The sequence below is a fragment of the Thunnus albacares genome, chromosome 13, assembly GCF_914725855.1.
Source record: "Thunnus albacares chromosome 13, fThuAlb1.1, whole genome shotgun sequence".
Classification (NCBI taxonomy): domain Eukaryota; kingdom Metazoa; phylum Chordata; class Actinopteri; order Scombriformes; family Scombridae; genus Thunnus; species Thunnus albacares.
This window is the reverse complement of record NC_058118.1, coordinates 4,983,358-5,006,846: the sequence shown is the minus strand read 5'-3', so window position 1 is coordinate 5,006,846 and position 23,489 is coordinate 4,983,358. Positions and strand designations below refer to the sequence as shown.

The window sequence follows — 23,489 nt, the reverse complement described above, 5'->3', positions numbered from 1 at the left end:
ATGCTGCATGGCAGCTGCAGGTAATTATTCCATAGGCTTCCTCTATCCTTCCATGCCACCTCTTTCTTCCCTCCAAGCATCCAAACAGAGATGATGTGATGAAGGATATGACTAAGGGAACGATTTCCAAATCTGTTCTGGAGACAGTTCCTCCCTCCATATAGAACTAATCCAGCATGCATCCAGTCTGCAGGCTGAGCTTTTCCCAAAGCGCCAAGACTCACACCATGGGAGCACAGCGGGTTCATCTTGGACATTTTATACAGACCGGATGGAAACTCTGAGGAAAAGCAGAGCATGTGTAAGAATATAAAAGTGAACTACGAAGTTCCAAAGGTGTGCATACACTTGGGTATGCCATTCTTGTACAGTGGGATATATCATGCTTGACCAGCTAGCTGCTGATCATATCTTTATACATTTCCAAACAGTACTGTCTCAGAAACACATCATAACATGTCATAATATATACAATCCAGCACTGGTGAAAAATGGACAGTATAGGTTTTTTAAAATCTCGCTGAAGGATAAGAAACAGCAGAAAAATGGTGAATCTATTACCAGGAGGCAGACAGAGACAGTACCAGAAACCAATTCTTTGTAAACTGCACAGTCTGTTGAGATCAAAGCAAACGCGTTCAACATGCTCCCATTTGCCGCTCCACATCCGCTGAGGGCCTGGCAGAGGTTCACAGGGTCCTAATCCCACTCTGGTGCCTGGAAGCAGGGCTACGTACACACAGGGAGACAAGGTGTGGCAGGGCGCCTGGCCAGGCAGATTCATCACTGCAGCTGGAGGATGTGAACTCCCCAAAGACCCCATACTGAGTGAAAAGTTATCAAAACCACGGTAGTCCTCCTGTGTTACAAGATGTACACAAACGTTTGGGATATTAAAACAAGTGCAGTCTTGTCAATGATCACAGATAAAAAGTTATGATATAAAATGTATACACCTAAAATAAGCAATTGCGTGGTACATTAAGCCTGGCAGCCCTATGGATTTATTCTATTTACAATAATGGATGATGAATTGGAAGGGAAAATTAAGAATATTCCCTTTCTTACTGTTCATGTGATATTCTGCACAGGTACAGTGTTTCTTAAAACAGCACTTCCTCCTTTACCTTTGAGAATATTCCATCCCAGTTTATTCTCTCTTATGTTAACCACAAGTTTAGCCAACCATATGTTTACTTTTGATTTTATTGAAGAAAGTTACTATAACATGATAGCTTTTTATTTTAAACGTTAAACTTCTAAATCCTCTGAAAAACTTTATGAAAATGTTATATATGTTATTAGAACTTACATTGTAGATGTACAGTAGAGTTTTACTCCAGTAATTTTTACATGTATTATTTTAGTATTACAGTATAAATGTATCCAGGTAATTTACCATTAGGAAACTAATGTACTCAGTTTAAGTAACTTAATACACTGCTCATCATAGACATTAAGCAGGTAGACACAATACAACCACCATTTACTACTGTTCACAACAGGGCTCATGTTTTTCATTGACAACATTTATTAATTTGCAACACAGTACAGACTACTGTTGAGATGATTTGGTCAAGTGTTCATACATCTAATGTGCATGCTTAATGTAGTTCCCAATTAGACTGCAGACAAAAAAGTTGGCCAAAGCCAAATGTTAAGTGAATAACGGCAACTCAGAGATTGAAATTTTGAATGAAATAATTATTGTTATAAACAAAGTTGACATTTGTATTTTACTTTTTCTATCAGTTATATTTGAATAGTAAAAACAACGGTATTCAATATCATAATAGATGTAATACGTCAGACTATGCAGCACTGAGCAGTGTGAGGGTGTTTATATTGTCACCTTGTTCACCTTGCTGTACTGTGGTGATTCCTTGTCTTCAATGGCCAGACAGTCAATAAGTACTGCTCCGTTAAAGCAAAAAGGAAACTTAGCTTCCACCATAGTGCATATCAAATTTTTAGTAATGTTTGCTCTAGTAGTTTCACAGGGATTTCCCAGAACCACATCAAACAACCAAATCTTATCTCCTGTTGTTTGTTTTGGCCCAAAGTCGTGGTACCTTAGCAGGATTTGGACATGAACAGGGGCATGTTGTGAAGCCTGTCGGGGGATTGGACAGTGGAAAGGTCTGGCTTACTGAATTCCTGAGTCTGCCTGAAATATGCCAGGTTTGACATCAGCAGTGGAAAGGAAGAGAGCAGGCAAAAAGCTTTGGAGGAGTGAAGGCTATTTCTGGCTCAGCATGTCAAGTTTTCTGCTTAATGATTTAGGCAGAGGCCTCTTAGTAGCATTTACAGTGTGTAGCAAAGTTGTTGTTGGGGAAATGCAGCAGAGACTGGGGCCCTGTGAAACTCAAAGACTCACTGTAGGTGGGTAGGTTGAGCTACCAGTGAACGTACTGTAAGCTATCACTATACTGCTGCGTACCATACATTAGGGGTGATGGTTGCTGTCACCGCAATCCAAACAGACCTGAGTAATTTAAAGGTTACTGTCTCCAGAGCAGAGAGTGAGTTCCTTGGTCTATCTGATTTGCTCACATCGCTCTCAAAAAGAACCACTATCATTCAATCTGACCTGCGTGCACAGCATGATGTCACTCAACTAAAACAAGATAAGATCCAAAACATAGAGGACCAGGTTGCTGAACAGGAGGATTATACACGCAGACCTAACCTTAGATTAATAATCCTCTCTAAAGAAGAGGAGGGCACCATCTCCCTATATGGCTCCCTACGCTGTCGGTAAGTGGGGTTATGGAGATGGAGCTGGCTCACAGGATTTACTTCAAGTCCTCTGGTGATAACAAACCTAGACCGGTTATATTCAGACTACTCCATTACACCAACAGGAGGGCCATACTGGATGCTTACCGAGCTGCTGGCTCCTAAGCTAAGTCATAAGCTGCACTCAAGAGTTGGGGTGGCATGGCTAGCAGAGGAGAATGGAGGTAGGAAGCAGGTGATGGCAGGAAGGTAGGTTGGTGGGAGTGGCCAGGAGAGGGCAAGGAAGGGAAAGAAGAAATCCAGAAGGGAAGAAAGAGGGGTTGGGGGACTAGTTTAATATAGGCCTATAGTAAGGAGGATTGTATTACTTGAATTCCAGTTGTATGCTTGAATGAGGCTTTTATTGTTCTGCTAGATATCCAGATTCCCAGGTGTGCTTTTTTAATCTCATGGGTTATATCCCCCCGTTAGGGAGCACCTATATATTATTTATAAGGGAAAGGGGATTTTTGTAAAAAAAGGAAGGGAGTTAAAAAGAAACAAAAGTATTTTTATTTCTTGTTGGTTCTTCTTTTTATCTTAAACAAGCAAAGCAAGCTGAGGCTGAGCATCCCCAACATATGTCGGGGTACTCAAGGGGTTCTAATATGATCCTGCCAGCCAGATACCTCGCAGGGGCCTCTACTGATTGTCGACCTGGAGATTGATTCTACCAACCCTGTCCTGGCTTCACAAAAAGCTACGTCCTCTTGTATATCATACTTTTTAAAAGATTTAAATGTTGTATATATCTGGCATTTATTAAATCCTTCCACCAAGGATTGCACCTTTTTCTCCCCACGTCATTGGTCATTCTCTCGCATTGATTACTTCATCTCTCCCATACTTGTAAAGTGTACCTCCAGTGTAACTATACTTCCCATGTTACTCTCTGACTGCTCTCCTATTATCTTCTCTCTGGAAAACTTCTTAGGATCTGCCAAATTTAAGAGACGGTGATTTGATATGACTGCCTTACAAAACAGGAATTTTCTAACAAATATTACTCAAAGTGTGAGTGAGTTAATACTTTACAATACTCAATCAGAAGTAAACCTTCATATACTCTGGGCAGTAAGTGTCACATAAAAGAAAGTTGCACTTCTTTTTCTTTGCATTTGAACAGAACCCATTGAGAAAAACTTCAGAAACTATAGGCTTGTGTAAAAATCCCAACAAAAGATCATATTATACTCATGACAGGCAGAAAATGTTGTCCCCTGCCAAGTCAGTATATACTGAAGGCTGAATTTCTTCATTTGAAAACCTGACAAAAATACTATGAATTGAAGAACGAAGAATGAAGAACATTTGGCTTCCACAGACTGTGTCAAAAATGTTAACGGTGTATTATGTACACTTCCTCCTGATATGAATCATGCCTTCACCTCTTTTTATTCTAATTTATATACTTCTGAAGCCCCATGATATGGTGGAATTTTTTTATCTCTTTGAACCTACCCTCTCTCTCTGTTATGCAGTGCTCCCAACTAGATGCCCCTATTACCTAAAAAGAACTTTAAGATGCTCTTGATTCAATGCCAAAATCTAAATCTCCTGGTCTGAATGGAAATCCGGTCCTATCCTCCTTGACTCTATTAACTTCTCGCTCAAGCTTGTTTCTTTTCTTTCCATAGAGATCAAAAACCTGCACTTATCTCTCTTCTTCTAAAAAAAAAAAGGACAAGCATAACCCAGCGGAGTACACCAGTTACCGCCGATAATCAATTTTGAACTATGATTTTAAATTGTATGCCAAAGTACTCTCAATGAGGTTGCATTCCTGCATTATTTCCCTTATTCACTCCGATTGGATCAGACTGGTTTTGTTAAGAGCCATTTGACCTCTGACAATATACACTGTTTATTACATATAATTGAGGCTTCCTCTGATGTGCATCCTTGGGCAGTCTTATCATCAGACACAGAAAAGGCTTTCAATTGTGTGGAATGGAGTTATTTATGGGCAGTTTTGCAACTCTTTGGCTTTGGATCTTCCTTTATAAAAATGGTTTGCATGCCTTATGCCTCTCCTACCACTCCTCTACTACATATTCAAACTGGTCACCCTGGTTCACCCAATTTTGTTTTAACAGAGGGACTAGACAGGGCTGTACACTTTCCCCATCTACCATCATAATCAAAGGGACATCTCATCATATTTCCTTTTATGCGGATGACGTTTTATTGTACCTCTCGGACACAGCTTCTTCTGTACCTTGTGTTCTGAATCTCTTCCATAAGTTTGGCTCCTTCTCTGGTAATGAAATAAACTGGTCCCTGATCTAACTCACCTTCCAATGTCCTTACAAAACCATGGCTTTACTTACTTAAGTAAGCAAATTAGATCCACAGTTTTACACCTAGTTAAAGATAACTTTCATTCAGCTCTTATTAAATTCAAGAAAGGTCTTAACAGTTGGTCTGTTTTAGATGCTGGTCTCCATGGTCATGTTTCTGTTATAAAAATGAATATACGTCCACTTATCAATTTCTTATTGTCTATGCTCCCTCTCTCCCCTGACACATTTTTTAAGGATCTTGACTCTGTAGGAATTTTATTTGGAATGGGAAACATCCTAGGATCAGCTTTTCCACTCTTTTCTTGTCCCAGAACATCTGGTGGCCCCTCCTTACCCAATTTTAAACACTATTATTGGTTGTTCAAACTAAAAGCCATTAATACCCGGTTGGACATTTCTGTAGTTACATCATGGCACTCTTTAGAAAATGCTTTATCTTTTGCAATCAGGACTCAGGATTTGCCTTTGTCCACTATCAAACAAAAAACTGCGGAATCACATATGGATCCTATAATTTCTAACACATAATCCATTTAGCACTTTATGGGAAAACATTTATTTTTTGATTGTAAATACCATGAATTATCATCCATTTTGCATAATAATGCATTCTTGTCTGGGTATGCACCTTTCATTTTTCCCACAGTGGTCTAAACAAGGCATTCATATGTGATGTTTGATAGGCGATGTTTTAAACCATCAAGGTCTTCACTCATGGTTTTTTTTTTATCTTAAGCTCGGCACAGCACTTAAAATGTATGGAGTACCTGAGGATGTACTCCTACCCCAACACCCTTTGGTAGCAGTAATTATTACCAAGGCTAAACTGGTTGCTTTGGTTTATAACAAACTTTCCTCTTGTGAATTGGCCAACAGTCTGGAACAACCTTTTTTTCCTCATCTAAAAATCTTGCTCATCAGGTAATTCACTATAAGATTGTGCACATATTTTACTTTATGCTGGAGTGTAGATTTAGATTAAAACTAGTTGGCAGTGACTTATGCACTAAATGTTCTGGCTCTGTTAGAGGAGACCACTTACATATGTTCTTGTATTGCTCTACTATCAAACCTTTTTTGGAATATATCAATAAGATTAATGGAACTATCAGTGATAAAGCCCTTCCCAGCCATCCTTCTCTTGTCTTATTGGGTACAATCTGAACATATTGTTATAGTTTCAGGAGAAACGGATAATATTAGCTGCCTCAACTGCTGCTAAGAAAAACATTATTAAGGAATGGTTTTAACTCACTATTGTCATAAAGAAAACCTGGCTAACTTTTTTTTCAGATGTTTGTTTACTTGAAAGATCCACTGCCAGAATCAATGAGGCTAGAGTTGATATTCTGATCAATTGGTCTAAAGCTATCGAGATCATTTGGGGCTTAACTAAACTCAACCTTTAGCCTTGCCTTGACCTCCTTTCCTTTCACATAACTATTTCTGTTTAGTACTATGAGCCATGTACATGTATGTGTACGTTTATATTGTTTGTTGTCTCTGTCGTCGTCGTGGTTATTCATTACTGTGGATTTACTATTGTATGCCATTCTGTGTCTAGGGTGTTTTGTTCATTTGTGCATTTCCATTGACTCATTATTGTTTTTATTTATTTTGGGATTTTTGTGTGTGTGTGTATTATTATTCTTTGTCTTTATTTTCCTTTTTTGCATTATTTACTTATTTATAGTCTTTTTTTTTCATCATTTTACATCATTACATGCACAATTATAACTTCTTGCTGACCTCAGAATCTAACAGAATGAGCATCAATTAATGTACATGAATGTGTCATGACTCAGGGATGCCTGGCGACAAATCAGGAGTGAATATTGTCTCTGAATATTTAAACCCAACTGTGTTTTAAAAATCTGCATTCCACCTCTTTTCAAAAGGCAGTTTTGGGACTTCTCGTAAGAATGATTTATAGGAGGGGAAGGACATTTCAGAACAGTAACAGAGTAAATATTTATTAATAATATGAAAAATCTCACTCAGCGTACCAAAAGTGTCAAGACATAGTTGGCTCAAGTGATGTAAGTATTTGGCCTTATCCTGTGAGGACAACGCTGTATTAGTTCCAGCTTTTCCAAACATATTTAGGAAGTGTTTTTCAGCAGTTCTGTTCTCCCAGCATACTTAATTGGCCCACATGCTCACAGTGGCCATACATGTGTAGCCTAATTGCCCACATTAAAAAACATGTCATAGGTATAACGGTTAAAATATTTCAAGAAAAAAATATGTTATGACCGCTCAGAGGTTTGCCTGGCTGAAGTCCTTACTGACACACCCAGTCTCCTCTGTAAATCATACACTGCTGCACAATTTGACACAAATAATAGAACTAATGGAGGCCTAACCCAGAAACAGAGTGGAACAAAATAACACCGTCCAAATAAAAAAATCCTCATTATACAAAATACGTGGCATGATGATCATTTGATTTTAAGCCAGTGTCAGTAATATATGTTTGTGGCATAGATGACCAGCTGAAATCAGAGCAAATGGATTATATGAGAGAGCCAGCTGGAGGGAATAATGAAAGAAAATGGCTGATAATAATTAAAATCAAAGCCATCTAATCAGCCTTTGCCATAAGGACATCACTCAGTCAAGCTAAGAACATAGTCACTTATTAACTTGTTATAAATGATGAATGGAAACCTTAAACTTTTTGCTCAGTACCAGTCGTCTCTGGTTTCTGAACCTGTATTTTGTTTCAAAGAGTCTGAACCACATTTTCCAGTTACTTAAATTATAATTGACTTCTCATGACATCTGTCTTTATTCCTTTCCACCAAATCAGGTTTTGAATTTTTGGACTGGGTTCCAAAGAGCCCATGATGGTTTCATTTGGAAAGTCAGAGATAAGTGTTTGAGATGGCAAATCATTCAACTTCTCTCTATTCATCCTTTTCATTTCCCTCACCAGAAAATTAGGTGTTTAAGAGGACATTGTTTCCATTTTGCCAGAAAAATGCTTTGCTCTAGAATTTACCGTGTGCTTGTTAGGAGGCCAGGCTTAAGCCAATTGTATTAAATGATGTGTTTTAATGGACATGTGCTGCCAAGTAAAGCACAGTCCATCTCCTGTTCTGCCCACTTAAGATGAACCCTCTCAGATCATCAGGTCATTACCCCATACCCTTATTTTCTTAACCTCGACCTTGGTTGACCGTCCAACATTTACATCTATATGCCTTCAATTAGCTTAAATTTTAGCTATGAGGTACAGTTCAGGTCGTTACTATAAGCGGTTACATACTGTACCTTCAGACCATGGATGGTTCTAATTTAGTGTATCACAGGCGCTTTGAAGTTTCTCTTAAAACTAGACAGGCATCTCAACTCTTCTCAGCAGAGTGTCCTGCCTATGAACCCTGTCAGGACCACCTCGGCAGGGTGCCTGCAAGGGTCAAAGTCAGGGGCCTTTTTACAAGCTGTCATGTGTTTGGTGGTGAAACTGTCCATCAGAGAGTGAGCTCGTACACAATAAATGCAAATGTCAACCAGTGCTCTCATCACGGATGTCTGAGTGCCACTGTTACAAAGAAGGCTTCCTTTATAAGTGCCAAGCGACAGGAGAAAATTTATATGGGCATCTGTTATGACTGCATGTCCAACTGAAGCAGAGATTTGTCCTGAAGTCTTTAACCAACACATGTGAATCTCCAGAGAGCACAGTGAGGCTCTGCTTCACCTCTGACCCCAAGAGTACTATGCCTTGGCTCTGAGATAGCGGAATGGTCACGTTAAGCTCACCGCTAAGTAGTCATGGTGAATTATACATGGCCTTGGCTATCGGAAGGAGCGGTGAGGCCCCCATTTAAGTAAATTTATGGCTTCAGTGCTGGGGCGGGGCGGGGTGTCCCAGATCGCGAGTCTGTTATCTGTTATGGAGGAAAATGTCTGACATACTTGGGTAGACGCCTGCTGCGTGCTTCTAGTCAGCAGAACACGAGTGTAGTTTCACAGGCTGCACAAATGTTTTCTGAATGTTGTAAGGTGGAGTGATTTACAAAGAGCTGCAGCTGTTTTTTTCCTGCATTTCCTGAAAGGAGCTGGGTGCTTTGGGTGGACGGATGCTGATGAGATCAATGGAGAACCAGCAGGGGAGTAATTTACAGGGCAGACACAGGGAACTTGTCCCCTGCATTTTTTCAGAAGGCAATATTGGTCTCCTCCACTTTTTTTAGTCAGAAAACTATATATTATATTATATTTAAAAAAAAACAACAACAGGAGAAACTGCACGCACTAGGACCATGCGGAAACAGCACCTGCTGAAGCTCTCATTCCCCTTCCACCTCCCCCTCCCCTTGCTGAGCAAAATAGTCACCAGCCCATAACATATTTCCAAACGGGGAAAAAGCGATTTGAAAAACTAAATACTTAAGATGGTTGTAAAACAGCATGATTTTTCTATTAACATATATAACTTAAAAACAAGTCCACCTTAAACCACAGCAAGTATCCGTCAACAATGTATGAAAAGCAGAGTCTCTCTCGCTGCTAGTTTACTTTAACATTAGACTCACACACCATGGGCTCAATAGGATAACTTGACTCTGCTTTCAAATCAGAGATCAGATAAGGTGGAGGTGTCTATGGAAGACAAGGGGGGGTGAGGCAGGGAGAAGCAGCACCGAGTTGCAGGTAGGTTATATGTTACTGTAGTCCCTAAATATATGTAGAAATGCAGCAAATGGGATTCAAATCAACAATTTTTTTCTTGCAGGAGGACCCCCAGACCCACCGTTTTATTGTATCCTCCCCACTTCTCAAACCGAAGTTACGTTACCACAAGAACCACGTCCAAAAAGAACGTGGGTGTCACATTTGCTCCCTTAGGACACCCCAGTGTCTTAAGTTGGTTGTAGGGATTACTGCTTCTGTAATAAATCAAATACAGGAAACCTTGTGACCATAACACAAGGAGGTGCAGCATCTTATCCTGGATTTGATACCATACACAGAAGTAATACGAGTATCATTGCTTTAATTTATGCCATTGTTCATTTAGTGTCTTTCTCTCTCTTCCTCACAGTGACCGACACCATGTCTCCAGCTCCATCCCAGTGCCCACCAAGTCCCAGCTTGCTGTGTCTGCTGCCTCAGAGATAGGCTACCCCTGTCGCACCAGCTCACCAGACCGAGGCCTGAGGAAAAGGGCAAGCTCGGAGGCCGATAAGTATAAGTCAACTCCCCCACCCAGCTACAATACAGCCACTGGTGAAGAGCAGCCCCCGGTTGGGCTGGCACCACCCTCGCCTTCACCCAAACACCTGTCCTCCTCCCTCGATGCTGGCATGGCCTCACTTAACCTGTCTGAGCCTACAGAGGCAAAAGAGGAGGGAGAGCAGAAGGAAGAGAAGGAGGAGGGTGGTGAGACAGCAGTGGAGGTGGAGAGAACCAGAAGCATTGACAGAGAGATTGAAGTAGAGAAAGAAGAAGAGACTGAAGAGGAGCCACCCAGCAGCACAGTTGCACCCAACTCTTCCACAGTGGGGGACACAGGCGAGGAAACAGTGGCCACTAGTCAGCACTCAGGCACCATGAACGGCTCTTTGGTACCAGGACAGGTGTCAGGACTGGTCCCAGAGCTGCACTGCTCGGTGGAGCAAGCTGAGGAGATCATGGGCACAGAGGCCACTGGCCTGGGATTGGGGATGGGTTTGGGGTTGGGGTTAGGGCTAGCAGATGAGGCCCGGCTGGAAGATTACCGCTGCATCCCTGTGGACCACGCAGTAGCTGTGGAGTGTGATGAGCAGGTGCTGGGCGAGCTGGACGTGGCTGGTTTTGAGGAGTTCTCCAGGCGCATCTATGCACTAAATGAGAACATGTCCAGCTTCCGCCGACCACGCAAAAACTCTGATAAGTGAGGAAGAGGACCTAAGAAGAGAGGCAGACATGAAAAAACTTGCACAGAGGGTTTGGACAAATATAAGGCAGGGACATGGACTGAGAGGACAAGGGTGGGATCTCCACTCTCTAAACGCAGCATCAAAAACATAGGAGCTATTCTGGAATAATGACCAATTTGCACTTAATGTAAACATTTCCATAGTAATCTCTTAAATGAAATGCAGTTAAAAGTGCAAGTATTGGGACGGTAAGCTTAAGTCATTTTTCATTTTTGATGCCAACAATAATATATTTTTAACAATAACTTGGACATTTTGTGTGTTAATAATCGCCCATTATAAATTAGTGTCAGCTATTGTAGTTTGTTGTTCCATAAAAGGGGACCATTAATGCCAAATTTAACATGACTCACAAACAATATATGTCACCTGCACTTTGCTTTCAAACCCTTCCTGCAATAACAGCCCATAACTTCTTGTATAAAACATTATCACCTCTAGACTTCATTTACCATTCACACCCAGAGTGCAGCCTCAGTACATCAGGGTATTTAAATGTTTCAATGCAACAGCTCAGAATCATTTTCCTTATCACTTTACCTCAAGTTTCACTTAAACAAGAGAGGCTTATAGAGTTTTTTGGGGCATTTCATCAAGTATAAAATCATAACATAGATAAGAGACGCACAAACAGAGAGAATGCTTTTATCAAAGTGGATCATCTTCAGTCACATGTATGAATCAGAGCCAGCTGTCCCAGTACTTACACCTTTGACTGTACAAGCAAATGCTTAGACGCTTCCCAAGCCTTCATTCAGTATGCATGGCAGTGGGCGTGTGCAGGAGGGAGAACGTGGGCATGTGTGTGTGTATGTGTGTGCGTGTGTGTGTGTGTGTGTGTGTGTCTGGGGTGGGTTTCACATTAGCATGCAAACACGGTCTCATAATCACAGTTAGGTTTCAAGTAATCCCACCAATGACCTTTGAGCTATCTAACACTGCAAAGTGAGGTGGAAGCTGGAACCAGTAGCCCAATCAGAGACTCCCTAACTGTGACACGCTGCATCTTCCCCCCTTCGACAGGGCAACCCAACCACCGTTCTCCACGTAGGACCGTGTTCCTCCTTCAGGTCTTAAGATGAGGATCACAAAAGTGGCAGGTCGGAGCTTACAGCACATGGCAGGGATACGGTGCAATTGTTTTTCTGTCCATCTCCATGTCCTCTTTTTTTTCTTTTATTTCTTTAATTTTAATGTACCCCATCAATATTAACATCAATGTTAATGTTATGTCCACTGATCCTCACATTCAGTAGACCAAAAATTGAATTTTGTCTGTACTCTGTTGGAATGTCTCACTCAGGCTCTACTGTAAGTGTTAATAGCAAATGTCTCAATCCCATTGTCTGTGATTTTGTCCCGTGTCTCCCTGTTCCGAATGCTTTCTTGCACTGGTGTTCAATGGCAATTTATTTGCATTATTTATGTCAACAGTTGTGTGTGCTTTGTTTCAAAGGAAATCAATATTTAGTTTTATTTTCCCTAAGATAAAACTTATGTGACGTCACACATAAATATTGTCAAACGTTAGACTGATATTACAGCCAGTGTCTGGGTCCTGACATGGACAGCTGCTTTGCATCGCCCGCCATGACAAAGATGGACTCTCCACCAGCAGCCCACTTTGTGTTTCAGATCCAGTACTGTGGTTGCTGACTGTTGAGAAGTATTGTATTTAAAACTGAAAGATGAACCATGTTAGATCATTTCCATAAATTGCTATACAGTTCAGTAAGTGACCATGTACATATACTTTTGTATGGAGGGTTTCTTTTTGTTATTAAAGACTTGCAGTCCAATGGCATGGATGTATGTAGCCCCTTTAAAAGTGTGGTCTGCCTACATTTGTGTGCTCAGGTTTGAGTGGGAGGTGTGATAGCAATGACAATATGATGTATGAAACATGTAGATTTGATGGTTTAAAAATGGTAGAAAAATGAACAAAATTCCAATACCTCCTGACAACAAATTAAAACAAGACTAAGAGTCTAGAGCCATTTTAACAGATCTGTGAGGCTGTACTTATTGTTCATGTCATTGTAGTTCAATTACCATAATTACGACTTTCCGACTTGTAAATAGCATCCATGTGAATTTCCACTTAATTACGTCTGGGAAACTGTGATTTTTCTGAAAGCTCTGGTATATCTGTCTCGGCACTTACTTATATGCAAGTGCCTGAAAACCAAGCAGGATGCCTCACATCAGCCAAAGTCTATTGTTCAATGTAATTTTCTCAAAGCAAATTATTTTGAACCCTCATATGACCGACTCAGTTGTCATGCAACCTTCCTGAGTTGTCAGATAACATGAATGCTCTCAAGTCCTAAACATGGGAATCTTTCTGAGTGTGAATGAGGCATTAGACCCTGTTGTGCTTTAAGCTAAGTGCTAACACCAGCATGCCAACATGTTCACAATGTCAACACTAACATGCTGATGCTAAGAAGTTACAATATTTATCTTGTTCACCATCTTAGTTAAGCGCGTTAGCATGCTAACATTTTCTAATTAACACTAAACACAAAGTACAGCTGAGGCTGATGGGAATGTCATTTGTTTTGCAGGTATTTGGTCATAAACCAAAATATTTGATGAAAAAAACTTTGATTTGATGATGGCTCAAGATAAAAAGTCAAAGGATCACCAATGTGACTACAGTTGATACTGTGGCGGACAAGAATGTGTGCATCGAATCCTGAATCACAGCAATTCATCCAACAACTCAAAGTAGTTGAGCAACCACAGACCAACTTTGCAGTTCTCCCAGGGTGGCTTGAATGTCTTTAAGTACTTAAACAATTCAACAATTATCAAAATAGTTGTTGATTCATTTTCTGTCAATCAACTACTCAATTAATGGACTAGAGGTTTCATCTCCATCTCCTCTATAGGCTAATAAAACAATCAGCCTTTTTCATGGCAGACATGTTGAATAACAGGTGTAACTAATAACATTTACTCCGTTCCAGTAAGCACAAAACAAGGGCCCTGGAACTGGCACACCTGAATGGAAAACAGACATTGTTATTTAACTGATTTATTATTAATAACGTGTTTTTTCTGCTATGTCAAATGTCTCCAGTGAAAACATCAGACTAAGGTGTAAACTGTCCCGCTCTCACACATGCAGCTAAACTAGCAGCTGATTGAGAGATATGCTAATCAGTTTGTCTGTACACACCAACTGAGTCCTGACAAGAGGTCTAATCAGGTAAATTGAGTGAAAAAACCTGTGTGGGTGGAGCAAAGGCCTTCAACCGTATTTTGTGATGACGCACTTACAACAATGATTTTTTTATGGGTTATTACAACATAATTTGTCAGAGAGGTCATTTAAGGACAGGGGAAATAATCCAGGTGCACTCTCCATTGAATCACCTGAAACACTTTCTGGCAGGTATGGGCTCTTAATCTTTCATGCCTCTATATGATTTTCATCTGTCTGGAAAACATTTGAATTTTTTCACACCTAGCTCAGTTTAATTTTGTCAGATTGAACCTTTGTTCTCGACTTCTTTTTTATTTAGGTCTCTGAGACATGCTGCACCTTGCATCCCTGCATATTATTGCATGAAATGGAAAAGCTGTGAAATATCGCACTGACTTCAGAGAAAGTGTTATGATCTGTGGTGTGAGTGGACCCAAATGCAGACCAGGAGAAAGTTCAATAGTATATGTAAGAAGAGATTTATTGCAGGGAATGAAGCAGGTGAGCAGGTGGGGGAATAGTCATGGTAGGGGTCCAGACAAAGTCGGTCCAACAGGAGTATACTTAGTTGGGTCAGAGGGAGTTAGTATGGTGAGTGGTGTGGGCAGCAGGCTGATTGGCAGGCAGGCAGAGGTAACCAGGTGGTGATGATCCTGAGAGCAGAGGAGAATTAATGTTAGTACACAAGGCATAGAACACGAAGAAATAACTCAGAACTGCACAAAAACTGAGCAACCAAGAGCATTTGACTACTACTGTAGCTGACTGAATAATCTGGCAAAGAGTGGGTGGCAATCCAGGGAAGATATACTGTCTGGCTGATGAGATGATGGATGGATGCTGATTAGAGCAGGTGCTGTGCATCAGGAGTTATCTGGGAGTAGCCAGAGGAAGGAGGAGCCATGCCTGCCACTCACATACAGGGAGACAAACGAGACAAGACACACAAGGAAAAGGGCAAACACAAGGGAGAACACTAAAGGCACAGCCAGGGCCATGATGGTATCCCCTCTCCCCCTCAATGGGAGCCTCTAGGCGACCCACCTGGCTTGCCAGGATGGTCGCCATGGAAGTCCAAGATGAGTTTTGGGGCTTCACACTCAGCTCCCCCCGCTTTAACCGGTGAGCCTCCTCTTTTTGTCCGTAGGGGACAGGAGGCCAGGAAATGGCCAGCTTGGCCACAGTAGACGTACAACCCCACTTTTATTCTCTGGAGATGTTCCACCTAGGCAAAGTCTGCTGAGTTGCATGGGTTCCTCAGCAGGTGTGGGGGGGGCTAGAGGAAACATGGAGATTAGGTGGAGGATGTGGGTTAGTTTTAACTACAAATGGGAGCTGGCTAGCTTTTTCTCTCCTTCACTCATGGAGACAATTATCTAATTTAATGGACAGGGAAATTAATGAGTCTAGGGAATCTGTCTCATCCCTGGTAGCTAGCTCCTCAACAGTGTTGCTCAACCCACTGTGAAACACAACTTGAAATGAGGCATCATTCCATCCTGAGTCTCAGTGTAACTGAATACTCTGAATTCAGAGTATTCAACTACACTGCAGGAGCCCTGATCTAATAGCAGGAGGTGTTTAGACGCATCTCCACTGCCAACAGGATGGTCAAATGGTCCTCATTTCTGACACAAAGCTAGGGTAGGAGGAGCTGGCAGAAGAGTTGCTATCCCAAACAGTAGTATTCCAAGCTAAGGCTGTCCCCCTGAGTAACCCCATAATATAGACTATCTTAGCCCTGTGTATCAAATAAGTGAGGGGCTGTTGCTCAAACACTAGAGAACACTGAGTGAGGAAGGCCCTGCATGTCCCTAAATCACCAGCGTACTGTTCAGGCACTGGTATGTGGGGTTCCCTGAGCTGACAAAACTGTGGAAACTACTGGAGTGGGAGAACTGACCAGTGTCTGGGACTGGAGGAGCAAGAGAGGAGAAGAGCTGGTCAACCTGTTGTCCAATCTGAGCCACATGAGAGGCAAGTGACTTGAGGGTGCCTATGGTTCCACAGAGGTCCTGCTTGTGTTTGGAGTAGCATACCCTGGTTGGTGAGAGTGAGTGGACACAAATGCAGACCAGGAGACAGGTCAAAAGTGTATATATAAAAAGGGATTTATTTCAACATAGAGGATGAAGCAGGTGGGGGAATGGCGATGGTGCTACTGAGATGGGTCAGAGAGAGTTAGCGTGGTGTGGTTAGCAGGCAGTCAGGCAGAGGTAACCAGGTGGTGAAGATCCTGAGAGCAGAGGAGAACTAACAATAGTACACAAGGCATGGAACATGAGGAAATAACTGAGAACTGCATGAAGACTGAGCAACCAAGAGCATGTGACTACCACTGTAGCTGATTGAACAATCTGGCAAAGAGTGGTTGGTGATCTGGGTAAGATATACTGTCTGGCTGATAAGATGATGTATGGCAGGTGCGGTGATTAGAGCAGGTGCTGAGCATCAGGAGTAATCAGGGAGAAGCCAGAGGAAGGAGGAGTCATGCCTGCCCCTCACACACACACACAAACACATGGGGATATAAACAGGGGACAAGAAACACAAAGAAAAGAGGAAACACAGGAAATGTAAGGGACAACACTAGAGATGGAGCCAGGGCCGTGACAGAAAGTCCCAAGTACAACATGGGAAACTATGTTGTAAACCTTGTTTTTCTCTTGAGTATCTGTTATAATTTGCAATCTAAACAGCATCTAAGAGTAGAAGCTATGGTGTCTTTTGTATTTGCGGGAGTTGTTTCATATTTATTTATTCATAGATTAAATTTAGGGAAGTTTAATCTAGGCTAATGATTTAGGGGAAACTTTTTCATTTCAGATTCTCAACATCACGTTATGTTTGCTCTGACGTAACTAGAGCTATTTCAGTCAGGTGGCTAAAAGGCGTTAAAGCTCTTTGCCTTTATTCACCCTGACAATGTGAGCACCGTAGACCTTTATATACATGTACACATGTGGTTGTACATGTGACTAACCTTACTGTGCATTCAGTACTTGAAGTAAGCCCGTTTCTAATGAAATAAGCCCTTCTGCATTCCTTTACCTCATTATGCACTTAACTGAGCAAAATCCAGCCTTTCTGGTGGTATTACCGTGTCACTTTGTTGTCAGGGCTCCAGGTAATGTATCAATTTGTTCACGTTAATCACCGGAAAACAGTAACTTGCAGCATTTGTATCATACTGTGTGCTTGTAATTCACATCTCCCCTTGGTTGCTTCAGGCAGATTATGGTTGGCTACTATCAATATATTTCATGGCAATAAACATTGTACTTTTAGAAACTCCTTCTGGACTTCTCCCATTAGGAGTTTCAATAATGCAAATGATCGCTGAATCCATCGTTTAGTGCTTTCTGTTTCCAGATTCACATAAAGCAGTTTCCTGTTCCTGAATCCTATAAGCTCCTTGTGTCACTCTGCAGACTGTCTGCTCACACAGCTAAGCTCCCACAGGTGTCTGAAGGCCTCAACGCTTGGCCTTCTCGGAATGACATTTCATCAGGCCAGAGAAGGGACATTTGTGCCATCATGGAAGGCAGGCCTGCGCTAAGCGTTGTATTTGAGCAAATGTGCCCTTGCACAGGTGCACGGCTTGAGACTTTGATAGTTTGCAGGTTGTTATTATAGTTTAAAGTTTATGAGAACAAGAACTGAGGCACTGAGACTGAGAGTAAGCAGGCCTGATTTACTCATGAAGCCATCTTCATATTTTTGAGCTGAGTGCTCACTTTAAAGAGTTCAGCACTGCTGCAGTGTATAGTCTGCTGTACTGTTTATCATCACAGGCACCTCACAAAATACACACCAGCCAAACCAGCACCACTGGCCGTCTCAGCTTGGGCCTCTGGGCTTTACACCACAATGTGTGTATGTGTATGAATGTGACAGTAATGAATGCACCCTTACTCTCTGTCTTTACCCCCATACAAGTGTCCCCATTAGCTCTGATTATTGATTTCAATAGTTACCAGCCAAACTGTCCAATCCATCTTATTTGGATTGCTGTTTTGTTATAGAGTAGAATCCATTCAAACAAATATCATAAGTAGGATAAACCTTGTGCACAGGGAGGAGAATAGCCGCAGTCCATCAACACTTCATTTACACAGCAGCTGTATCGTCTGACACACAGTCAGTCCCAGGTCAAAGTCATTCACCGTACCCTTGTCATTCCTTGGTCTCAATGATACTCTATACCCTTGTCATCACCTATTCTCCATCATACTGTAGATCTCTTGTCATTATTTCTGTGGGTGTCACTCATTCACTGTAGCTGCCTGATGGCAGGTATAATGGCATCTACGTATATTTTTGGAAATCTGTTAACAAATGGAAGACAAGAAAGTCAAGAATATTTGATGGCTGCATTACAGTGACTTTCATGTTTCTCTTGGGAATCACATAGTAGGAAAAAGATGGTATCAAGTGTCAAATCCCTCTTTTCAGTCAGTTTTAACTTCTTTTAAGCAGATGACTGCAGCAAAGTAAATTTATCTGATGAGAAATGAGACAGCCAGCAGCAGCAGTTAGCTTAGCTTAGCATACAGACTGAAAGCAGGGGGAAACAGCTGGTTCTGTCCAAAGGTAGCAAAATCCATCTACCAGTTCCTCTAAAGTTCACCAATTAACACATGATATCTTGTTTATTTAATCATAACCAAAACTGAAGTGCAAAAAAAAATGCCAGGTTGTGGTTTTACAGGTTATTTCTTGGCCGGGAGGAATGACTTCCTGGAGTCTTGCCGAGAGGTTGCCAGTTGCTGTTTTGAACTTCGGTTTCATTACAGATTAAATAAATGAGATACAGCATGTTAACTGTGGTAGGTGGATTTTTTTTAGCCTTTTGACAGAGCCAGGCTTGCTGCTACCCATCTGCTATATTTCTGTAGTTTGATATTTAACACATTAAATGATGAACTACTCCTTTAACTTTATGTATGAACAGTATTCAGGATGTTAATAAATGACTGAGTTCAATGTATCACTAAATAAGTCCCATCACAGGAGACAAGAAGAGGCAGGAGTCAGGTATCAGCCTTGGCCAGTGTTCAACTCTGTGGTTTAAAGTCAACACAAAGACTGAAAGTACTTTCTCATTCATTAGCGAGTTGAGAGCTCATACTGCGACTATAACTCTTTATGGCTGGATTACAGTCATAATACAGGGATTGAGGGACTGTGTTACAAGCGTGGTGGGAGACATTGCAACTCCGGTGTCCTGTCTGAGAGCTCAGACCAGACCCTGATGTATCCGCTCACCTTGACCCGTCCTGGTCCTGGACTTGGCCAGTAAACATTGTGCTGCGACCTGTCTCAGCTGTTTAAGCCATCTCAGAAACAAGACTATCTGCCTGGATGAAATCCCAGTCACCTCTCCAATATTTCGGCAGTAAAACCTCACTCCTCGCTATCACTCCCACTGTTTTCTTTCTTATAACGTGAGTCTAAACCTTTCCCAGCCATTCAGCAAACCCAGACTTTTATAGGACTTACTTATTCTCTCCACATGCTCCGGTTGCACAGCCTAATGAAACGCAGTGGTGTCCAGCTGATTTCATTGCAGCAATATCAATATTGGGATTGGAGTGCTGTGAGTGCAGAATTCTGGGTAAAAAATAATATCACAAAGACCATGACAGTTTTATTATCGACCTTGTGAAATTAAAACCAATTGCTGAGGACTGATGTCATTGCACTCATGCAAGCATTTTGTGGTAGATCCGTGCTTGAAGACACTGTGGTTTTCTATAATTACATTTAGAGAGTATGAATGACGTAATTGACACCTGACATACAGACGAGGAGGGGAATACTCCCCTAACACACAATGGGCCCTAACAACAGTCCCCCTACAGCTAACAATGGCAAACAATAAGAAAAGACATATCACAGCACCAAGGGAAAGATTAGATTTTTGCCGGATGATCATTTTGCTTTTGTACAGTAGCCATTGAGCTGTATGTGATGTACATGTTTTGAAGTAGATGTACTTTCATGGATAACATCATGTTTTCTCCTCTCTTCTTTCTGGGAATGATCCCCTTTCTCTGTTTGCCTTTGAGGTACAGCCATGCATTGATTCATGGTGCTGATCTCGTGACTAAAGCACTGGCTGAGCATCAGTCTTCCCAAACAACAACGGTGTCCTGCTGAGCCGCTACCAAGGATTACATACCGCTGCATGGCATCTGATGAGAAGAAACCAAAAAGAGTAAAGAGAAATACCGTTGGTATCTGCTTGTTGTTTGCACACATTGAACCATTATTGGTAGATTGTTTCAGCATGATTGTGCTCTTCTTTTGGCTGACAAAGTCCCACCATAACCTACCCAAGATGTGCAGGTGTGATGTGAATGCAATTATTTTTTCCACTTGTACTTTTTGATGAGAGATGCTCCATTTAAAGAATTGCAGCTTAATGTTGCCATGCTTTTTTGTAAATGCTCATACAGTAAGAAGAATATGAGTGAAGAACTATAGTGAATTAGTGGATCATCTCCTTAATTCATCTTAATGCTTGCATCTAGTAGCGTTGACTATGCCTGTTTATTCAGCCAAATCAGACTATTCACCAAGTATTTGTGCAGGTGTCAATTTATTAATAGCTTTTACTAAAATAGGGATAGGGTTAGTGCTGAGTAGGTTTAGAGTGATATTCTAAAGTGGTGGGGTTGCTAGATAAGTCTGAGGATCGAGATGATTCATAAGATGGGAAATCTCTGCAACACAAATGTTTATTTTTCTGACTTTGGTCTGATCTTTGCTTTTTATTAACCACTCTAGCAGTTGTGGCTCTAAGGATGGGAATGTCATTTGTGATTCCTCCACTTTGGCTCAGACTAAATATCTCAACAACCATTGGATGGATTGGAACTGAATTTTGAACAAGCATTCATTGTTCCCAGAGGTAGAGGCATACTGAATTTATTGACTACCTGACTTTTCCCACCATCATCTAAGTATTTTTCCAATGCTTTGGTTTACAACCAAATACCTGCATAGTGACATTCTCATCAGTCTCAGCTACTTGGTGTTTAGTGCTAATTAGTAAATGGTAGCATGCTAACAGGCTGAACTAAGATGGTAAACATGGTAAACATTATACCTACTTAACATCATGTTACCATTGGCATTGTAGGTGTGTTAGCATGCTAACATTACATTTACTCTAGTACCACTGTGCCTAAGTACAGCCTCACAGAGCTGCTAGCATGGCTATAGACTCTAAGTGTTGTTAATAATGAAATATGTGAGGGCTTAACATCTTTAGGTCTCTAAAACTATTCAAATGGAAGAGCAAGAGAACATAATTCTTTGGTTAACTGCTCACAACTCATAGGCATGCAACCTCTGACAAAGGGTCTTGAGTAGACATCGGTTCAGTTTGAAAGGTCACAATTTGCTAATAGGCAACAGCACTTTGAATTTTGTAGATTTTTTAATGGAGTTTGGTTTATTGTTAAACCCAAAATGGCCCACCAAAGGTCAGCTGCTACAGATCAAACAGTTTAACAAACAGTCAGCTTTACAGACTTTATTCCCATAGCAACCATTACAAACACAGGTCACACTCAGGTCAAGCACAGTGTCATATTTACCACATCTGTGTGTCTTCTTCAGGACAGTGCACATTTGTTATTTTTCAATAAAAGTTTTTATTAATAACATATGTTGTGTGCAAATGTATCAGTAACATATGATCTGTTGAAAAGTAACACAAATGTGTGTTGTCTTCCAGGTACAGATATTTGTCTTCTTTTTTAAGAGTATACTGTGGTATATGATGAAGCACGTCATGAAACTTGACCAAACAAGTAACAATTTCACAGAATCCTTAATGAAAAACACATTAGAACAATTTGAGGGATATGGATTCATACTGTAAGACTCAGTACATGTAGAAGTAGACAATTATTTTTGTGCAATAGCTACTGGGGTTAGTAACTAACATGTTGATCAACTAAACTCCCTTTTTTATTAAATTTTGAGATATTTCCATCCCAAGTGTGTTGTTATATTCAAAATGTCCAGCATGAAAAAGAAGATTGTGTTTGGACTCAAACCAAGAGTAAAGCCACTTCTTAGCTGTGCAAACTCTAAGGCATCTGATAATGGGACACACATGGCCACTGTCACTGATAATCACTGAAATACCAGCATTTAATGAGGAAATCTTCAAGGTTGTTAAATTGACTTGATGTCCTCCTTACTAATTACCTTGTCATGCGTGTAATTGTCTCATCTTATACATCACAGGTGCATCCAGGCCTTTATATCCCAGCGGCAATTACACACATCTGATGTTCATTGTCTCTCAGTAAGACCAGTTACACAAGGAGCGAGAGGAAGTGAAAGAGGGGAGAGGGATGAAAAGTGTTTTATGTGTGTGTGCGTGTGTGTGAGGGAGAGTCATTTGGGTGCTAAATGAGATTTCCAGGGAGGGGCGTGGGGCTAAGCACCCTTTTCTAAAAATCCACCCAGCAGGTAGGACACTCCTGCGTGAGGATTTGCTTAAGTCTGCTGGCTGCAACAAAGAATAAAAGAATGTCCTCCTGGCTGCACCGACAGCCTTGATTCGCCTGGAAACAGTGTCTGATTTGGCCAGAACAGAGCCTCTGAAATCATTTTCTTCCTGCCTGCCCCACATAAACTGCTATGTACATTTACACTCCTACAATAATAATAATAATAATAATAATAACAACAACTTTATTTATGTACAGTTACAAAGTGCTTTGCAATAAAAACAGAGTATATTTAAAATACAAAGAGAGTGAAACAAACTTAAATGCCATGACATATAAATGAATTCACTGAAAAGCAGTTTTAAAAAAGTGGGTTTTCAAAAGTGATTTAAAAGATTAGACAGAGTTTGCAGCCCTGATCTCCTCAGGCAGGTCATTCCAAAGTCTAGGAGCCGTGACTGCAAAGGCTCCATCACCTTTGTGTATCAATCTGGACCTTGGAACAACAAGGAATGACGTATCCACGCATCTCAGGGAGTGGGAAGGGACGTAAGGCAATAAGAGATCTGATAAATAATTTGGAGCGAGGTGTGTCTGGGCTTTGTAAGTAACAATAATATCTTGAAATAAATTCTAAAAGCAATAGGTGGCCAGTGTAGGGAGGCCAGGATAAGTAAAATGAGATCATGTTTCCTTGTCCAAACCTATCAACAGAGAGCAGTTTAAAATTTGTAGAATAGAAGGGTAACTGTGTTAAAAACATTATTTAGAGGAAGAATATCTAAAGAACAGG

The 23,489-nt window shown here is 41.0% G+C and overlaps 1 protein-coding gene across 1 annotated transcript in view; it reads left to right on the top strand.

Moving 5' to 3' along the window:
• Positions 1-13,014, top strand: part of uvrag (UV radiation resistance associated gene) — an 86,763-nt gene extending 73,749 nt beyond the window's left edge. Inside the window, exon 15 of the mRNA XM_044370629.1 lies at positions 10,135-13,014. Coding sequence (XP_044226564.1) covers positions 10,135-10,969 — 835 coding nt within the window. The 3' untranslated portion in view covers positions 10,970-13,014. The remainder of the gene's footprint in view (positions 1-10,134) is intronic.
• Positions 13,015-23,489: the final 10,475 nt, after the last annotated feature.